The sequence below is a fragment of the Protopterus annectens genome, chromosome 2.part2 (genome assembly GCF_019279795.1).
Source record: "Protopterus annectens isolate FY-2018-M chromosome 2.part2, PAN1.0, whole genome shotgun sequence".
In the NCBI taxonomy this organism is placed as follows: domain Eukaryota; kingdom Metazoa; phylum Chordata; order Ceratodontiformes; family Protopteridae; genus Protopterus; species Protopterus annectens.
The window spans coordinates 1047921166-1047941024 of record NC_056730.1 but is presented as its reverse complement, the minus strand read 5'-3'; the positions used below and the strand labels follow the sequence as shown (position 1 = coordinate 1047941024).

The window sequence follows — 19859 nt, the reverse complement described above, 5'->3', positions numbered from 1 at the left end:
GACACCCTCTTCTTGGGAAAAACCAAAAAATGAGGAATGGCCATAAGGGCCTGAAACTCAGAAACCCTCAGAGAAGTAAGAGCAAGCAATAAGACAGTGTAACAGTGCTGCAGAGAAGCTGAAACTGCAGGCTCAAAAGGAATCTGTGTCAATTTTTCCAACACAAAACTAAGATCCCAAGATGGGCTTCCTTGGGGACCTAAGATGCAGGACGCCTTTAAGAAACTGTTTAACTTCGAAACAAGAAGGCAAAGGAGGACTCGAGGGCAGTCAGGCAGAAATAGCTGACAAATGGGCCTTTACAGAAGAATAGGACAATCCAGACTGGAGCAACTCACACAAATAGGAGAGAAACAGAGGGACCACAACTGAAAAAGGGTCCTAGCTGTGAGCATGACACCAAACAAAAAATCTTTTCCATTTGAACATATAAGACTTTCAGGTTGCAGACTTTCTTGCCTCCTGTAAAACCCTAAGCACCTTCCCAGAAAAAGGAGCCTAAAAGGGATCAAAATCACAGTGTCAGCTGAAGAGCGGACAAGTGAGGATAGACGAGGGACCCCTTGTCCTGAGTAAAGAGTTCCAGCCAGTGGTTGCCCATGGCCAGATGTATTAAGAGGGGGAACCAGTGTTGCTTTGCCAAATGGGAGTCTCTACCAAATTTTTGGGGAATCCAGCTGAATTTTCTGTAGGACTCTTGGAAGCAGAGGAAGGGGGAGGGAAGGCATACAAGACCATCTCGTTCCAAAGAAAAGAAAGGGCATCCATTTTCCATTCCAGATGGCACAGCACTCTGGAACAGAAGAGAGGGAGCTGACTGTTCAGAGGGGAGGTAAAAATATCTACCCGAAGAATACCCCACCGATGAAGTATGTCCAGCAACACATCTTTGTGAGCCTGCGTTTTGGACCTGCTCAAAGAGTCTGCCACAAGACTGCTCTGAAGGAATACACACTGCTTGAAAGAGTTAGCTAATAAACGACAGCCAGATCCCCAGTCTAAACAGCCAGTCTGCAAAGAAGTAAGACACTGTGCCCTCCTGCTTGTTGACATACCATATCACTGTGGTGTTGTCTGTGTAAACCTTTAGGGGGCCAGGACAGAACATGGGGTGAGAAGCATGAAGAGCCAGAATCAGAGCGCTTATCTCTTTGATGTTGACATGGTTGGACTTCTGATGGAAGGCCAGAGACCCTGAACTTTCAGGTGACCAACGGAAGCTTTCCACCCAATGTCTGAGGTGTCGGTCAGATGTTTTTGAGAAGGAACCAGAGGCTGAAAGCGCAGGCCTGGGTTGAAGGCAAGTTGCTGAATCCACCACTTGAATTCCCGCTCAAGATAAGGAAGGGGGGCACTCTGAAATCCAGAGGGTGGTGATGCTGAAGTCAAACCAACTTGACGTACCTCCGCATATGCAATCTGACTAGAGGGAGCACTGGAATAGAGAGGCCATGAATCCTAGGGCCAGAAAAAAACACTGGTTGGAAGAGCTGGCCGAGGAAGAAGAGATTGGAAAAAAACTATCAAGGGGCAAAACCTCTGGGGGTGACAGACAGGCCAACATTGGCACTGTCTGAATCCTGCAGCCCAGATACACATGATCCTGAAAGGCAGTCAGGGCAAACTTTTCGAAGTTGACAGCGAACCCCAGAATTTGAAGAAGAGATATGGTGAACTCCAGAGCCTGTAACAGGCAAATGGGAGAAGGTGCCTGAATCAACAGGTCATCTAAATAAGGAAAAAATCTGAATGCCTTGCAGCGTGCAAAAGGCAGTTACAGGAGCTAGGCATTTTGGGATTAATCGTTGGGCAGTAGAAAAGCCAAGGGGCAAAGCAGAGAACTGAAAATAAGAGGAAGAAACACAGAAATATAAAAAAAACTTCCTGAAAAGAGGGTAAAAAGAAATATGAAGGCAGGCATCCTTCTGATCCAAGGACACCAGAAAAGCCTGGAGCAGCAACAGAGGAAACAGGGTTTGCAGAAAAAGCATCCAAAAAGAAGGAACCTTGAGAAAGTTGTTGAGCAAGGAGAGATCCAAAAGAGGCCTTCGGGTTCCCTCCTTTTGAGGAACCATAAATGTTCTGGAGTAAAATTCCTTTCACCTCTTAGAAAGGAAGAGCACGCTGAATAGTTCCCTGGTCCACCAGGGACCCAAGAACTTCTGAGAAAAGAGGAAGCTGAAGAATCTCTGAAAAAGGACAGACAGACTTCTACACCATGAAATAACTCTGATGGATGATGGACAGAACCCAATATTCTGAGGTGATGTGTTGCCAGTTTGGAAGACAGAGAAGAGATGAAGGGATAAGGGAACCTGGCTAAGGGTTGGGGGACAAAATGTCACAGCAGCGTGGGAAGACTTTGCAGAAGGAGCTCGTCTACCACCCCTTCCTGGCTTAAGTTGTCTGACGAGGCTGCCTGCAAATAAAACAAACCTTGTGGGACAGTTCCTCTGGAACTTGGAAATAAGGGGTAAAAAATATGTTTAAAGTCCTGCAAAGTCTTACCTTTTTCAAAGAGAGAATTAAACATACTAGCAGCCGCAGTCCCAAAGAGATTCTTATTATTCAAAGGAGCATACAGCAACTTGGCCTTAATGTCTTCAACTAATGACTTCAGATGAAGTCAAGAGTAATGCCTAATGACAGACCCAAAGGCAGCAGCCCTGGAAGAGGCACCAGCAGCATCATAGCTGCACTTAGAGTGGCAAACCACCTGAAAAGTAGAACACAGAATGGATAAAGCAGAAGACTTTCCGTCAAAATCAGGGAGGTCAAAAATAACCTGACTAGCCTGGGCAATCACAGTCAAAGCACTAATCATATGGGTATGGTAAATGATAGCTCTAAAGGCCAAATAAGTAGCAATATAGGCCTTTCCAATCCTCTCCATGGCCCTACTAGCATTATCTGAAGGCAGAAGCTTGGAAGAGGGCAAAAGCTTACAAGGCTTGTCAGAGCAGACAGACACCATAGCAGAATCAGCACAAGGACACGTAAATAGGAACTGACAATCCTCAGGAACCTTACAGAACCTGTAAAGGTTTCTTTGGAGCAGGGGGCTATGAATCTGGAGTTTCAGAGGCAGCTATAAAGGTGTCTAACAAAGCAGCCAACACAGGACATACTGCAGAAGGTTTACGAATGTCCACCTTAAGCAACTCATAATAGTTCTTCAGGATATCTGACACCCGAGAAGAATCCCACTTAAAATATTAATCATTCTGGCTACTGGGTCCCCAAAGGACAACCCCTCCAAAGAAAACTTCGGGCTAATGGATTCCTCCATCAGAGCCATAAGCCAAAGAAAAAGGCATATGGGAATGGCAAGACTACAACCCTTCAACAGACTCTGAATCCTCATCTGTGGAATTAGGGATACCTAGTTCTTTTGGAAGGAGTAGAAGTCCAATGAGGAGTATGGACAGAAACCCCTTGGGGAGGTTTCAGAGACATTAAAGCAGTAAACATGCCCAGAGTAAACTCCTGCCATTCCCTTTGAGGGTCCTTAGGAAGTACAGAAGGTTTAGTCTTCTGTTTTTTCTTGGTAGGGACATCAATCCTGACAAATACCAGAGGCTCTGAACCCTGACAGGATTCAATAAGAGTATCTAGAACATCTTCCCTGACCAGAATTCTATGTAATCCCTCTAGGGCCCTCTGAGATGATCAACCATGGCTCCCCCTCGACGTCTGGAGCAGACACCTGCAAAGCCTCAAAGGACATGAAAAAGGAAGCATCCATGTTGGCCTCTGACACAGTGGTGGCAGAGGAATCTGAAGTCAACACCTGATGGCCTAAAGAGTTATTATTATTACAAGCTTCTAGACAGATGTCCAATAGAGGCTGGACAGCCAAAGAATCCGTCTGAGATTTCCTGGCCTTCTTACTTAAAGGAAGTACCTAAGGGTTAATCGATTCCGCCATGCTACCCTGGGTTAACTGTTTAAGCTTATGGTTATCGAGCTAGATGGCCAGGGAAGTCAACCAGCTTCTAAAAGTCTTAGGCACAAATGCCTTACAAATACTACAGGAAGTACAGTAGTGAGAAGTGCCCAAACAAAAAAAAAAGAGACTGTTTGTGATGATACTTATGGGGAATCTGCTGCCGACATTGACATCTTCCCTTCCTGGATGACATGAACTCCAGGTAATTAAATGAAAACAAAATCAATAGTAAAAAGAAAAAGAATACACCAACAGAGCACTTATCTGACTGCTAAGTATTTGGCACAGAAAAGGGCATTCAGACTGATGAGCAATGATGGTGTTCGGATTGGAGGCAAAGAAGTTCTGGATATATGCATTTGTACATCACTTTTATGTCCTACATCCTGTGCAGGGAGTATACGTGTTTCACACTGTGCATACAAGATCTAAAGGCTTTGGTATACTGGCTGGACGGGGCTATCCTTAGCAGGAGATCACTAAGGTGAAAAATACTGCAACAGGGACACAGAAGGACATCTTTCTCATAAGAAGTCTGTCAAAAGAAACACTGGAACAGTTGATGTCATGAACCACCGGGTTCTCATAGGTTCATAGGTGGTTACTAGGCTAACGGCCCTAGAGCCCTAACAAGCTTAATCATATTTATCCCGAGTCGCTCCAAGTGTCAGTAGTTAGGTGAGCAAAATTCGCAGGGGTACAACTCTATTGTAATTAATGCTGACTGACTCTGTTCATGGGGTCCATAGGTACCACCCCAAGAATGAATTTATGGTCACCCATCCATCGATCTAGGTTGCATATGAAGAGGGTCAGGGAGGAGCTCTGCTTCACGTGAATGGGAAGCTTGTTCCAAAGAAGAGGCACTTTCTGGGAGACTTATCTACCTCTCCAGTAAGATTTGTTCATGTCAGAGGCTAGGTTAAGATCCCTGAAGTGAGTGACCCTTGTGTAGTTTGATTTACGACTGTGTAGCACTGCCATCAGAGCTGGGTCAGAGGCTGCCCTCCAGGTATAAGGTCACCCTTTAGTAGCCTGTAGGAGATGGAATACAATAACAGGGCGTTCAAGTCTTTCCATGTAGGACTTTTATGTACCCTGTATTTTCTTAGTGAGAAACCTCTGTGGTCTCTCCAGCTGTTGCAAGTGTCTGGTGAGATGCATGCAAACGGGAGCAGTGTACTCAGGTATTGGGCAGAGTACAATGGAATTTGAACATTCTTAGACCCAGATGCGATGCTTTTACTTATGAGATGTGTATCATAGAAGGATTTCCTCACCACTGTCAATACGTGGTGGTCGAAGTTTAGATTGCTATCAACCTGAGTACCCAGATCATGTACCACTGGGTCTATGCTTAGAGGGCTACTGACTATAATGCAATTAACAAAGCTGCTGGCCTTCCCAAAGGGAATAATAATGCATTATTTTGCATTTAATTTCATTCTGTGACTTTGGCACAAATCATTTGTCTACATTAACCCTTTCTGCAGTATATTAGCATCACTGAGGGACTCGGTGATTGTTCCCAATTTGCAATAGTCAGTGAACTTGGTCAGCCACAGGCCGTCAGCATTTGCCTGGACTTCTGAGAAATACCTTCCAAATGGTAAAGGGCCCAGCACATAACCCTGTGGTACACCATTGGTGACTGGTCTTTTGGTAGAGGTGAAGTCATCTACTCTGACCGTGTCTGCCCTGCTGGCGAGCCAGCTGGCTACCCATCTGGTGACATAGGGGTTAATTCCCAATTGGGAGGGTTTGTCTACAATATCTAACTGGGGGATTGTGTCAAATGCCTTAGCTAGGTCAAGGCAGGTGGTATGCACTTGTCTTTCCATCACCAGGGCCTTGGTGACTTTCTTGAAGAAGTCAATTAGGTTTAAGAGGCATGATCTACCCTTAACGAATCTGAACTAGGTTAGGTCCAGAGTTTGGAAATTATCAACAAGGTCCATAATGGTTCTTTTCCATGTCCTTGCACATGAAGCTTGTCAGGCTTATGGGTCTACAATTTCCAGGGTCGCTTGATGGTCCCTTTTTGTGCAGAGGTATTACTGTTGCTGTCACCCATTCTGCCAGCACATAGCCAGTCCACAGGCTGTGGTTAAACAAGGATCCAAGTGGATCTGCTAGGTCATGTTTTAACTTGTTTATAAAGCAACTTAGGATGTTGTCTGGTCCCACTGAAGCCATGTTTTTGGCCTAGGATAGCAAACAGATGACCTGCTCTCTTAAAATAATAGGCTGAGGAATGGTGGCAGGTATACTTTGGGGGATAACCGGAGGGGGACAGGAGGGTGAAGTTTACTCCAAATCTGTCAGCTTGCAGGCTGGCTACTACCTCTGCCGAATATGGCTGGAGCCACAAACAACCAGTTCAGAGCATAGCTGGGTAATTCCCCTTTAGAGATTTTGGACATAGTTAAAGAATGCCTTGGGATTATCCTTAGCTAGGAAGGCTATTTTTGCTTCTAAATTAGCTTTGGAGGACTTGACAAGATATCTGATTTACTTGTTTTGGTTAGAGAGGGATTTCCTCCTCTGCTGAGCCAGTTCCCTCATTTTTGGACATTAGTTTCTTTTGTTGTATAACCTGCTTATAATAGGGGGTCTTGTCAGGGTGGCTTATTTTTTTGGCAAGAGCTAGTTTTAATCCAGTCAGGTACAGCCAATTTTGAATAACTGCTTAAGTGGTGATACAAGGCATTAGGAATACATCTCTGGGTAGGAGGTTGTATTATCTGTGTTTGAGAGGGGGTCTGAAACTTTTCATACCATTGCTTAAAGAAGGTAAATTGTCTTGGAAAAATTCTTAAGTGTTTTTGAGCTTGATGGGGTATCTGGCCTTATAAATGCATTGAAAGAGACCAATTTATGGCCAAATTTTGCCAGGGAGATCATCACATGAAGGGCGGTGCAATGCTCTCTCATGTTACTAAGTACTATGTCCAGGACATTTAAGCCCCTCATGGGTGTGCTGACTAGCTGTTTCACAGCATCTGCACTGACAAAGTCCAAGAACCTCTGAGCCAGCATATTACTGGTCATGTATGTTTTCCAGTAGATGGTGGGATAATTAAAATCACCCATGCGTATGGCAAGTGACTCCAGTAAGTCCAGGTATGCAGTATGCTTTTCCAGGTTCATGGTGGTGGACATATTGTTAGCTATGATGTGGTAGGGTATTTTGCCTACAGTTAACTGAACATGGAGTAGATTGACAGTGTCATACTGTTTGACCAGTGTCGAGGTGTACTGAAGATGGATACAGCTTCTCCTTTGGTTCTTTTACGCTCAGTTTCTGGTCTGAATGTATGGAAGGCATTGCAGCCCTACATGGCTGGGGTGCTTTCCCTTACATATGAGCCAAGTCTAGGTGGCTGCACAAATGTCGGCATCTTCCAAGATGAGGAGTGCTTCCAGGGAGTGTAGTTTCTGGTTTAGAGTCCTAGCATTAGGCAGCAGTACCTTGAGTTTCTCTAGATTGGGAGGTTGGTTATTTTGACACTGCCAAAAAAAGGCACAACAGGAGGTGGCTAATGCCATTGCTGGTATCCAAAAGCCTAGAGGAGACAGGTGCACACCATCTCCGGCAAAGCAGTGTGGCCTGTCAACGTATTCCCAGGCTGACAAATATTGGATCCACCTGGACTGACACCAGAAGCTAAGCCAATTGTTTAAGTCCATCATTTTTTGTTTGTATTACGGCATCATCCTTGAAGAAGGCAGAATATGTTGCTTAAGGCTAGGCTTATATCGCCTGTGACAAAATTTGAGAATTCAGTCATGTCTCTTCATACAGTCTAGAGAGGTACAGCTCAAGTCATTCACCCCCACGTGGACTATGATGGAGTCATACTGGTACTTGTGGTCGAGTGACCTAAGTGACTTCATGGATCCTGGCACCTGACAGGCAGCTAACAGTAACCTGCTCCTTATCCAGCCTGGTGACGGAGACATCTGTGTGTCTCACTATGGAGTCTCCTATGACCAGTGCATTAGGTTTTGTGGTGGTACGCCTTACGGGCTTGTTTGTTGAAACACTGGTGTGCATGTGTGTTATTATGTGCTGTGGTTATTTGTTTGCATTGCTGTGTGCATAAGTGGTTTCTGAAGGCACTGTTTGGGAGGCCTCTGGGTCTTTTGGTAGTCAGTACCTCCACATATGTGGGTTTGTGTATCGTGTCCTTATTTAGTGTGGGAAGCGATGTGTGTGCATGTGTGCTGACAACCTATTTGGCATTCGATTTGTCCATATGGGAGAGTCTTGCCTCCAACTTCATTGTGTTACTACATCTTCCACATAAATTATTTGTTTCAGGAGTAAGTCAATATATATGAGACAATTGCTACATTGCCTCAGGATGCCCATGTCCATCAGGATAGAAAGAGAGACTACGAGAAACTGCCCTTCCATGATAGCATGTTCTTACTGCATGTTTTATTAGAGAAGGGAACAAGTTAATTCAACAGGACTGAGCTGGTAGCACAAACTACAACAGGGACTTATACTTTGTGTAAGCTAGGGCTGACCAATAAGGCAATGCTGCTCAATATGCAACTGAGTTGCTCCTAGAGCTGCAGAAATCCGTGGAAGGGTTTCACTGACAGATGTTTAGGGAAAAAAGTGATCCTCAAGGCTTTTGCATCTATACAGAGCAATGGCAACCACCACTGTGAAGACAGCAGCATCACACAAAGGTGAGACTTAATATGAGCACAGGGGAACAAGTTTTAAGCTAACTAGCAATCAGGAAAGCACACAATAAGCCTTCCACCAGCAATCGCAAGATCAGATATGTTAGATTAACACACTTCTGCCACAAGAGTGCAGAAAAAAAAAACTTTAATGTAGAATGGCTGGTTTGGAGCCCAGTTGTAAGACCACACATAGACTAGCTACAGAAGCCCTAGAACTATGAGATAATATGGAATACCGTGCAATTAACTACTTAAAGCAGCAGTAGACAGTACAGATTTTATGTAAAGTATAGAAAAACAGCAAATAAATTAAGAAATTGCTAAAATATAGTCAACATTAACAAGAAAAGTGCAACAAAGTGTATTTTGAGTAATGGATTTGTCTAGGTGAAAGTACATTTTCAGCTCTCTTTAGCAAATTTGCCAAACAAGAAGCTCTGAGTAGTTGTCAGAAACTCTCTTGCTGAGATTTCTTGAAAAGAAGGGACTGAAAGAAAAACAGTCAAGGAGAGGACCTTGGAAGGAGGAAGAAAAGCCATCATAGTAAAGGTCTAAATCCTGGACCTTAAGAAAACCCTGGTCCTGAGGAGTCTGAATGGATTTTTTGAGATTTAGAGCGAAGCCCACACTTCACAGAAAAAGTGAAGTGAATTTTAGGTCTTGCAGATCAAGCTGTGCAGAGGGAGCCTGAATGAGAAGGTCATCCAGACTGGACAAAATCCAAACACCATAGAACCTGCAAAAGTCTATGACCAAGGCTAAACATTTGGTTAAAAAAGAAAAATATAGTGTTGTAGACAGACCATAAAGCAAAGCACAGAATAGATAATGTAAAGAACAAAGAATCAAACACGCTCCAAAGAGAGGATGAATAGGAATATGTAGAAATGTATCTTTCAGGTCCAGAGACATCAGATAGGAGTGAAGAAGAAGTAGATGGAATAAAGACTAAAGAGTTAGCATCTTGAAAGAAGTAACATTCAGCAAGTTATTAAGAAAGAAAAGATCTAAAATGAGCCTCCAAGAGCCATCCCTCCTGTGAGCCAAGAACATTCTGGAGCAGAAACCTGTGCCCCTATGACAACAAAGCACTGGTTGAATAGTACCTTGAGCCAAGAGTTCTTGATGAGGAGGGAGAAATGAAGCAAATCGCAAGAAGGGGGTTGAGGAATCCCTGGAGAGAGAGGCAGAAACTTCCCCACCACAAAACAACCACTGTAAATAACTGATATAATGTGAAAATCTGTTCTGATCTGTTGCTAAATGGGAAAAGACACAATTAACCTATGGGAAAGAGAAATCTCACCAGAGGGAAGAGGAAAATGACTGTCAAATAAAAGTGGACTTGTCAGAAAAGGAAGACTTCTGTCCTCTTTAATCTTGTATGTTTATATACTACATTGCTGTGGCATTTTCATAACCACCTGGAAAGCACCTACAGTAATACTTTAAATGCTTCAGTAGCAAGGGTTAATGATTGTCTCTTTCAGGCTATAATCCATGTTCAGAACGAGTATTTGGTATATACAAATCCAAACATATCGCTCAACTGGAAAGGCCCCAATTATTTTTAACCCAAGAAATTAAAGCCCTTAAATTAAACTATTCTGACAGATAAGCACAGCTTTCCTTATACTCAGCAGCTCCAGGATGCTAAGATGCAACTTGCATCTCCATTTTTAAGACAAGAAAGACAAAATCCTATTTAACATCCTATTTATTTGAAAAAAAAAAAAAAACGGGAATATATAAACACCTGTTCTAGAGGCCTATACTGACAACAAATAAACAAGACTTCCTTAAAGGATAGGTTCCTCACTCAACATATTCTCAGCTTATGGAATAAGTTACCACTACAGGTCAAGCAAAATGGTGCTTTGCTTGCCTTTAAGGCTAGAATTGATAAGATGGGTAGATGCAAGTTTATAACAAGTTTATAGTGCATAGTCCAGCTGGAATTGAGAGGTGAGCACTAAAAAGTACTTGCAAAGGGTGGCAAAACTTTAAGCATATTTACTTACAGCTGTATAGGAATAGGCATGGTACCACGTGATCCCTGTGATTACTTACCTAGTATGGTTCTTATGTTCCCATGCAAGACCAAAAGTCCAAAAGCAAATATCCTAGCAGGTAAGCTTCCCAATCAAAGTCTAATATGTTAGTCATCAAAATTTCAGCTTGAGAAGGAGCTGCAGCTAACTACTATTCTACCAGTGCAGGAATCATCAAATTGAACAAGTCCTAAAGGTCTTCCACTTGCCCTCTAAATTTTCCTCAAATGCTCCCTTGTATTCTTGATCACCACAATACAGAGCGACATTCCTCAGAGCATTTTTCATTAAAAAACTTAAATAGATGGTGCTATCTGTTAGAGTATAGCAACATTGTACGTACCTAGAAGCAAGCAATTTAATTTGTCTAATACATGCATATCTATGCCATGCAAAGAATGTATTTTTTCTTTCTTAGGCAAACAAGTATTTTTTACACTTCAAGCATAATGATAAAGGTCAAAGAATACTTACCTTTGCTTTTCCAAGCAGAGGGAGATTAACTCATCGTATCTGTAGTAGTGTGCTTTAGCATGATCAAAACTTGTGTAAGGTAAGTTTGTGGGATCTGGTGCTGGTTCTGTTAAAGAAAAAAAATATATATGTATATTTTTTACATTCTAAAATACAAAACAACTTTCCAGTTTCAAGAGCCCGGAATGTATAATACACTTAGTTCATTACTCAGTGGCTTAGAAAAAGAAGTTACATACTTACCATAACATTCCATCAGTGTTGTCGATCTTCATTCTTCCTCAGAAAATGGGTTCAGATCCGATCTATCGGATCCAACTAGGCTGGTGCTATAGCTCGCAGCCACCAGATCACTCGAGTTTCTCACTTACCCACAATGCACCCTCCCAATTTCTTCAGATCTTGTTTGCTGCTACACTAGTGCAGAAAGATGGAGAATTATGAAAAGCCATATCCAGAGTCATATATACATACAAATATACCTATTTAGAGACCATGTAAATACTCGTTCCTCCAGAAGCCATGAACAGGGGTTAGTGGGAGGGAAGTTGAGGAAGAATGAAGACCAACAACACAGATGGAACGTTATGTTAAGTACATAACTTCTTTATCTGATGCTGACAATCTTCATTCTATCGTCAATGAATGGGACAGCATCCCTAGCTACTTGTATATAGGGTGGACTCAAGGATGGAAATTCTTGAGTACCACAGAACCAAATAATGTCCTATTGCTGGAGACCAGAACTTGTAATGTGTGATAAAGGTATAAGGAGTCGTCCAAGTTGCTGCTGCAAAAGTATCGTCCACAGACTTCCAGACTGAAAAAAACATGAAAGTAGCCACGGATCTAATGGAGTGTGCCTTCAATGGGTGTGTAAAGAGAAATGCCCAATTTAGCACAGACAAAGGAGATACTCTATCAAATTGGTTGACAAATTGTAACTTTGCAAATCAATTTTCCCAGTTTTGGCCCAGAGAAGGAAAAGTACAGTTTTGTACCTACCATAAATGTAGATGTTCGAGTGCTAATACAGCTGCAGTAATCACAGATGGGTTTTCAGCCGTCAGGCGGTCCCTCGGTCGGCCGAATTCCAAAGTCTTGGTCCGGCGTCGGTTGTCGTCGCTTACTCTTCTGACGTCAGTAAGGCCAGAGTATATAAGACACAGCCGACGCCATGTTCTTCAGTCTTTCTTGCCCCAGATGTCAGGTGCCCCCAAAAGGAAGGCAATACATAAATAAGGCTTATCTACATATGCAGGCAATGCAATGTAATGCAAAATCAGTGTAAGCAAGCAAATAAAACACAGCAGGATAACCCAGTCAGGTGGTATGAAGAGGTTGTTAGGCCCCATGCCCTTACCAAGTGGGGAAGGAGGGAGGGAAACCTGTACTGCAGCTGTATTAGCACTCGAACATCTACATTTATGGTAGGTACAAAACTGTACTATGTTCATCGTGCATACAGCTGCAGTAATCACAGATGGGTAGAGTCCCAAAGCTATGCATAGGGTGGTAGGTACTATGAGGAACTGGGTTGAGCCAGAATGCCCTGCAAAACAGCAGTGGCAAAGCCTGCTCTTGTTCTGGAATACAAGGGTAGGTGGTAGTGTTTTGTGAAGGTATGTACAGAACTCCAAGTGGCTGCCTCCAAAATATCCTTAGTAGGAACGCCTCTGAGGAAGGCTGTAGAGGTGGCTGTGGCCCTGGTGGAGTGAGATCTGATACCAGTAGGGACAGATTTCCCATGATAGGAATAACAAAACCGTATGCAGTGGCCAATCCACTTGGAAATGGTCTGTTTGGTAACTGGTTTCCCTTGAGCCCCTACGCATAGGACACAAAAAGTTGTTCTGATTTCCTGAAGGACTTTGTTCTGTCCAAATAATAACGTAGCTGCCTATGGATGTCTAAAGTGTGAAGCAGCCTCTCCCCTTTGTTTTGAGGGTTAGGATAAAAGGTAGGTAGGTGTATGGCTTGATTTAAGGCTACCCTGGATACCACTTTTGGCATAAAAGATGGGTTGGTACGAAGGGAAACCCTGTCCTGATGGAAGATGAGGAAGGGCTGCACCGCCATGAGGGCCTGTAGTTCAGAAACCCTATGAGCTGAAGTGATGGCCAGAAGGAAAGCTGTTTTCCAGGACAAATGTTGCAGATCTGTTGAGGCAGCAGGTTCAAAGGGAGGCAATGTTAATTTTTCTAGTATGTAATTAAGGTCCCAGGCTGGTATTGGTTGCTTCCTTGGAGGTCTTATATTCTTAGCCCCTCTGAGGAACTGTCGTAAGAGTGGGTGAGAGAATAAAGGAGGATCCGTGTTGAATTCTGCAGAAATGGCTGAGGCATGTATTTTTATGGAAGAAAATGAAAGTCCACTGTTCAGCAGTTCAGCTAGGTACTGTAAAACCTGAGGCAAGTTCAATTTTCTAGGGTCCTGGCCTCTTTTCTCATTCCAACAGCAAAACCGCTTCCATTTTGCGGAGTAAGCTTTTCTAGTAGATGGTCTTCTGGCCTCCAAAATGACATCCTGCACCTCCTTGGAGAGTAGGGACTGTTGTGGTGTCAAAGAAGTTTCCATGCAGCGAGGTTGAGTGTTTTCAGCTGACTGTGAAGAGTTTTGTAGCTGTTCTGAGTCAGTAGGAGAGGCATTAGAGGCAGGGACCAGGGAGGAGTATGTGTTAAGCTCCTCAGGAGTGGATACCAGTGTTGCCTTAGCCAATCTGGAGCAATCAGTATCATCCTCGGTTTGTCTGCTCTTGCTTTCAAAAGCACCTTGGGCAGAAGGGGCAGAGGTGGGAATGCATAAACTGTCCATGCTGTCCAAGTGAATGAAAGGGCGTCCACTTTCCAGGCCTTTGGATGAAAGGTCCTTGAACAAAACTTTTTCAGTTGATGGTTCCTGTGGGAGGCAAAAAGATCTATGTCTGGCCTCCCCCACGCTTGGATTATCTCTGTAAACACCTGAGGATGTAACTTCCATTCGTGTGGATCTGTCATATTTCTGCTTAGAGTGTCTGCCAGTGTGTTTTCCAGTCCTGGCAAGTACTGTGCTTGAAGTTCGATTTGTCTTTCCAGAGCCAAGTTCCAAAGAGTCATGGCTAGTCTGCACAAAGGGTATGAATGTGTTCCTCCTTGTTTGTTTATGTACCACATTACTGTGGTGTTGTCTGTTCTTATCAGTAATTGTCCTGGATGCAGGAAGTCCTTGAAAGCTGTAATTGCATTTATTACTGCTAGCATTTCTTTTGATTGATGTGAAGGTGCTTTTCCTTTGGGACCATCTGCCCTGAATGCACCTGTCCTTCATGTGCGCCCTCCAGGCGTAATCTGAGGCGTCTGTGGTTATGACTTGTTTTGCTTGAGGCTTGCAGAATGGAAGGCCTGTGTTTACTTGACATGCTTGGGCCCACCATAGAAATTCCTTTTGCAAACATGGAATTATTGGTATAATTGCTTCCAAACTGTGACTGTGTTGAGACCATAGATTTTTTAGGTACCATTGAAGTTTCCTCATATGCAGCTTTGCACATGGGATTAGAAGAATGCAAGATGCCATGAATCCCAGAGCCTGCAGGATTTTCCTTGCAGTAAGCCTGGTACTTTTTGCTAGTGTTTTGAAGTACTGAGATAGTTGCCCTTGTTTTTCTGGCGTAAGATATGCCATCTGGGTGTTTGTGTCCAAGTTGGCACCCAGGAAGGTTATTTTCTGAGATGGTGTTAGTCTTGATTTCTCCTTGTTGATGGTATATCCCAGAGAAAGCAGTAACCTTGTTACATATGCCAGATGTTCCAGTAGTATGCGTTTGCTGTCTGCTTGGATCAGGCAGTCGTCCAGATAAGGGTAAATTTGTATCCCTTGAAGTCTGCAGTAGGCAATCACTGATGCCAGGCACTTTGTGAATACTCTGGGCGCAGTAGATAAGCCAAAGGGCAATGCAGAGAATTGATAGTGGATTGAACCTGCAAGAAATCTGAGGTATCTTCTGCAGCTTTGTCTGATTGGGACATGCAGGTATGCCTCCTTGAGGTCCAATGTTACCAGCCAAAACTCCTTGCCCAGCATGGGAAAAAGTTGCTGTAATGTGAGCATCTTGAATTTTGGCACGAGTAGGAATGTGTTTAGGATGGAGAAGTCCAAAATGGGTCTCCAGTCGTTTCCTTTTCTTGGTACCAGAAAAAGTCTTGAATAAAAACCTTGACCTTGTTGGTGTGTAGGCACCTTTTGTATAGCTCTCATGTTTAGGAGCTTTGAAATTTGCAGTTGTGCCTCTGCCCTTTGATTTTGTGGCAGGTTTGGCATGCCTCTCATTTTTGGAAGTGTGTGAAATTGAAATTTGTAGCCTCTGTTTATAATGTCCAGTATCCATTTGTCTGTTGTGACAATATGCCAATTGCTTGCAAATAATGCTAGTTTCCCTCCCAAAGGTGCTGTCAGCTGAGACTTGCTTGGCATGGAAATGAGGGAGTCATTGGGTTTGCTTCCTGTATTGTTGTGCACTGTCTTCACCACCTCTTGGTGCTGGAGATTGCCATTGTCTGCCTCTATATGATCCTTGTGATTGCCCTCTGCCCCTTGTGCGTCTGTATCTACCTCTTTGGGGCTTGTCAGTGGCTGGAAAGGACCAGTTTTTGAAGGCCAATTTCTGCTAAAACGTGGTGGTTGGACCTGTAAGAAAGCCTTGACAGTTTGCATAGATTTGGCTTTTTCTTCCATTTTCCGTAGTATGTCCTCAGCATTAGTACCAAATAGTACATCCTTTTGTAAAGGAGCATCAAGAAGTTTAGCTTTCACATGATCAGGTAAATTTTGTTCCCTAAGCCAGGCATGTCTGCGAATGACTGATCCTGTAGCAGCCGCTCTACTGGAAGCCTCTAGGGCATCATAACCACATTGTAAGGTGTGTTTACCCACTTGTTCCGCACTATGCATCATATCCTGTAACTCTTTTAAATCTGGTTGTTCAGGTTGAGCCATTTTGTTCCTTAATTGTGATAACAGGTACTGTTGATATTTAATCATATGAAACTGACAGTTTAAGGCCCTCATGGCTAGGGTGGCCGAGGTATATACCTTTTTACCCCACCTTTCTAGAGATCTGGATTCCCTTTCTGCAGGGAGTGGATTCTTGGCAGTGGAGGCCTTTAATCCCTTGGGGCCTTGTGAAATGGTTTCAGGGTCAGCATTATGACCTTTGTAGAGAAATTGGTGAGAGCTGGGTACTCTGTAATACCTATCAGGTTGTACTGGTGCAGGAGGCAGAGAATCAGGGTTAAGGCAAGCCTCCGAATAGACATCATCCAGTACATCCAAAACAGGGGGTATAGCCAGAGGTCTGTGCTGAGGTAACAAGAAATTCCCTAAGTCTTTTCTTGGAATCTGAAAAGTCTTGGCCTTCCCAATGGAAGTGTTCCCTCAAAGTGTGCAAGGTTTCCCCAAAAGAAAAATCCTCAGGAGGGGATACAGAAGGAATGGACTGTTCTGCATCCGAATCCTCAAAAGGGGAGTAAGAGTGTTCCTCTGCATCAGAATGTTCTGATAAAATGGATCCCTGATCAGAAGAGGGAGATTCTTCCTCCACTCTGGGTCTCTTGTCAGGAGGGGGCTGAGAACCTCTGATAAGAGTAATTAAATCCTCAGCCATTTTAAGCATCTGTTTCTTAGGCATGGGTCCAGGAGATGGGCCCTGTGCAACAGGCCTCGTGGGATGCCTGGCTGCTTTGGATTTAGTAAAAGCCTTTATTGAAAAAGAAGATGAGGGCCTAAATACACCATGGGTGGAGGTGGACCTGTCCACATTAGTAGGCTTGACATTAGCAGGGGCTTCAGTTGAAGTCTGGGAAAGGACCGAGGACCCAGCGGTCTCGGGTACAGAGAACACCGCCAAAGGAGTGTCGTCGGTAGTCAGGGACTGCAAAGGCGTCTCGCTGAGAACCGGACCACGTGTAGCCTGTTTTGGCGTGGTGTCGGCGGGGACCACGGGTCTCGCGTGTCGGTCCTTTTCCTTGCGTTTTTTGGACAAAACGGTAGTCGGAGTGTCCGACGACATCTTATAATCAAAAGCTTTACCAAAGTAGTGTTGGGCGAACTCCGCCCGACGCTTGATAGTGCGTTTGTTGAAGGCAGCGCAAAAGCGACAGCCCGAGACGTCATGGTCTGGGCCCAAACAAGGTATGCAACGGGAATGGAAATCCTTATGCGGTATTTGCTTCCCACAAGAAATACAATTATTAACTTTTTCTGACATCAGTCTGAGGCAAGAAAAGTTTCCCCAACGGGGTACTTAGCTTTAAAGAAGACTTCGGTTCCAATTTTTTCATAATTCAGGAGCTGGCCGACCGGCACTTGCGAACTGCTTCTGCTTCGGGCACCGCGCGGCAAAAAAGACTGAAGAACATGGCGTCGGCTGTGTCTTATATACTCTGGCCTTACTGACGTCAGAAGAGTAAGCGACGACAACCGACACCGGACCAAGACTTTGGAATTTGGCCGACCGAGGGACCGCCTGACGGCTGAAAACCCATCTGTGATTACTGCAGCTGTATGCACGATGAACATCAAATAGTTGGTCTGCTTTTCTGACTTTTTTCTGTTCTATGCAGACAAAATCACAATTGTCTATGAACATCCAGTAAATGTATTCTCCTTTTTTGGTAAACTTAGGAAAAAAAACACTGGCAATTTAATAGTACTATCGATGTTAGATGCTGACACCACCTTTGGAAGAAAGGACAGGTTGGTGGTACACAAGGTCACTCTAACTCTGTGGAAAACCAAGTAAGGAGATTTAGAAGATTGAGCTTGGATCTCAGAAATTTGTTGCAGAAGTGATGGCAACCAAAAAAATTGTCTTCCATGAAAGATATTTAATGTCAAATGTAGCTACTGGTTCAAAGGGAAGATGGGTGAGAGACTGAAGCATCAAATTCAAATTCAGGTCCCATGGAGGTGTATGGTCTTTTAAAGGAGGTTTTAGGAGGAGTGTCCCTTTTAAGGACTTGCTCAATTTGTGAGAAGTTATGGGTCTGCCATTCTATCCTATATGGTAATTTGAAATTGCTGCTAGCTGTACCCTAATGATTGAGGTACTAGTGCAGTTTTGAAAAAAGGCGAGCAAGGAAATCTAAAATGTGATTAAATGAGGCTGAAAAGGGGTCAGATTTATGGTGCTGAACCCAAATGGCAAACCTTTTCCATTTACTTGGAATATGTTTTCCTTGTCGAGGGTGTATGGGAAAAATACAGTTGTGTACACTTACCATAAATGTAGATGTTAGAATGTATTCACTGTTGCAGTCATTACATTTGGTTATCTGCTTGCAGTAGCCCTCAGTCGGCCTGATTAACAAAGTCTTGGGTCCTGCGTTTGATGCTGTCCCTTCTTCCATGACGTCAGGTCATCAGGGGTATAAACATGCAGCCAACACCATTACATCAGTTTTTCTTGCCCCAGATGTCAGGTGATCCCCTAATGGGAAGCAATTAAATTTATAATTACAAGGATATACCTCCAACCAAAAAGCTTTTTGAACATAGTAAGGGAGAGTAGAGGTATAGCCAAAAGAAGAAAGGGGGCTGGAGGGAGGGTAACCAGGACTGCAACAGTGAATACACTCGAACATCTACATTTATTGTAAGTGTACACAACTGTACTATGTTCTTCGTGTTTCACTGTTGCAGTCATTAAATTTGGGTAGATTCCCAAAGCTAAGGTTGGGAGGAGGAATTTAAATAGAATTAGGACCAGCTATAAGACCCTGCAAGACTGCAGTGGCAAAGCCAGCTCTGGATTTAGAGAAAATTGGCAAATGATAATGCTTGGTGAAAGTATGTACAGAACTCCACGTAGCAGCTTCTAGGATGTCCCTGGGAGGAACGCCCCTGAGAAAGGCTGTGGAGGTAGATGCAGCCCTGGTTGAATGGGGTCTGATGCCCTGTGGGATATGTTTTCCATGGTGCTTATAGCAGAAATGAATGCAGTGGCCTATCCATTTTGAAATGATTTGCTTTGAAATAGCTTTTCCCTCTGTCCCTGCAGCAAATGCCACCAGCAGTTGTTCAGATTTCCTTTGAGGTTTAGTCCTGTCCAAGTAAAATCTAACTTGTCTGTGCACATCTAAGGAGTGCAGTATCTGTTCCCCTTTGTTCTGTGGGTTAGGAAAGAAGGTAGGCAAATGAATGGACTTAAGAGCCACACTGGATACCACCTTGGGCATGAAGGAGGGATTGGTTCTGAGGGACACCCTGTCCGCATGAAAGATGATGAAAGGCTCCACTGCCATAAAGGCCTGTAATTCAGATACCCTTCTTGCAGAAGTGAATGCTAAAATGAAAGCTGTTTTCCAGGAAAGGAATTTTAAATCTGCAGTAGCAGCTGGCTCAAAAGGGGGAAGAGTGAGCATCTCCAACACAAAGTTAAGGTCCCAGGCTGGAGTTGGAGCTCTCCTGGGTGGCCTTAAATTTTTGGCCCCTCTGAGGAACTGCTTGAGCAGTGGGTGAGAGAAGAGGGAAGGCTGTGTGCTGTAATGAGCTGAAATGGTTGAGGCATGAATTTTGATACAGGAAAAGGACAAGTCCTTATAAAGCATCTCAGTCAAGTATTGTAGAATTGGAGGTAAATTGGTCACTGCTGCACTCATCCCTTGAGATTGATTCCAGGCACAAAATATTTTCCATTTTGCAGC

At 43.7% G+C, this 19859-nt stretch overlaps 1 protein-coding gene across 2 annotated transcripts in view; it reads right to left on the bottom strand.

Moving 5' to 3' along the window:
- The window catches only part of PCGF1 (polycomb group ring finger 1), a 1514627-nt gene that overhangs the window by 739898 nt on the left and 754870 nt on the right, over positions 1-19859 (bottom strand). For both annotated transcript variants that reach the window (XM_044064289.1, XM_044064290.1), the window contains exon 5: positions 11179-11284. In XM_044064289.1, coding sequence (XP_043920224.1) covers positions 11179-11284 — 106 coding nt within the window. The remainder of the gene's footprint in view (positions 1-11178; positions 11285-19859) is intronic.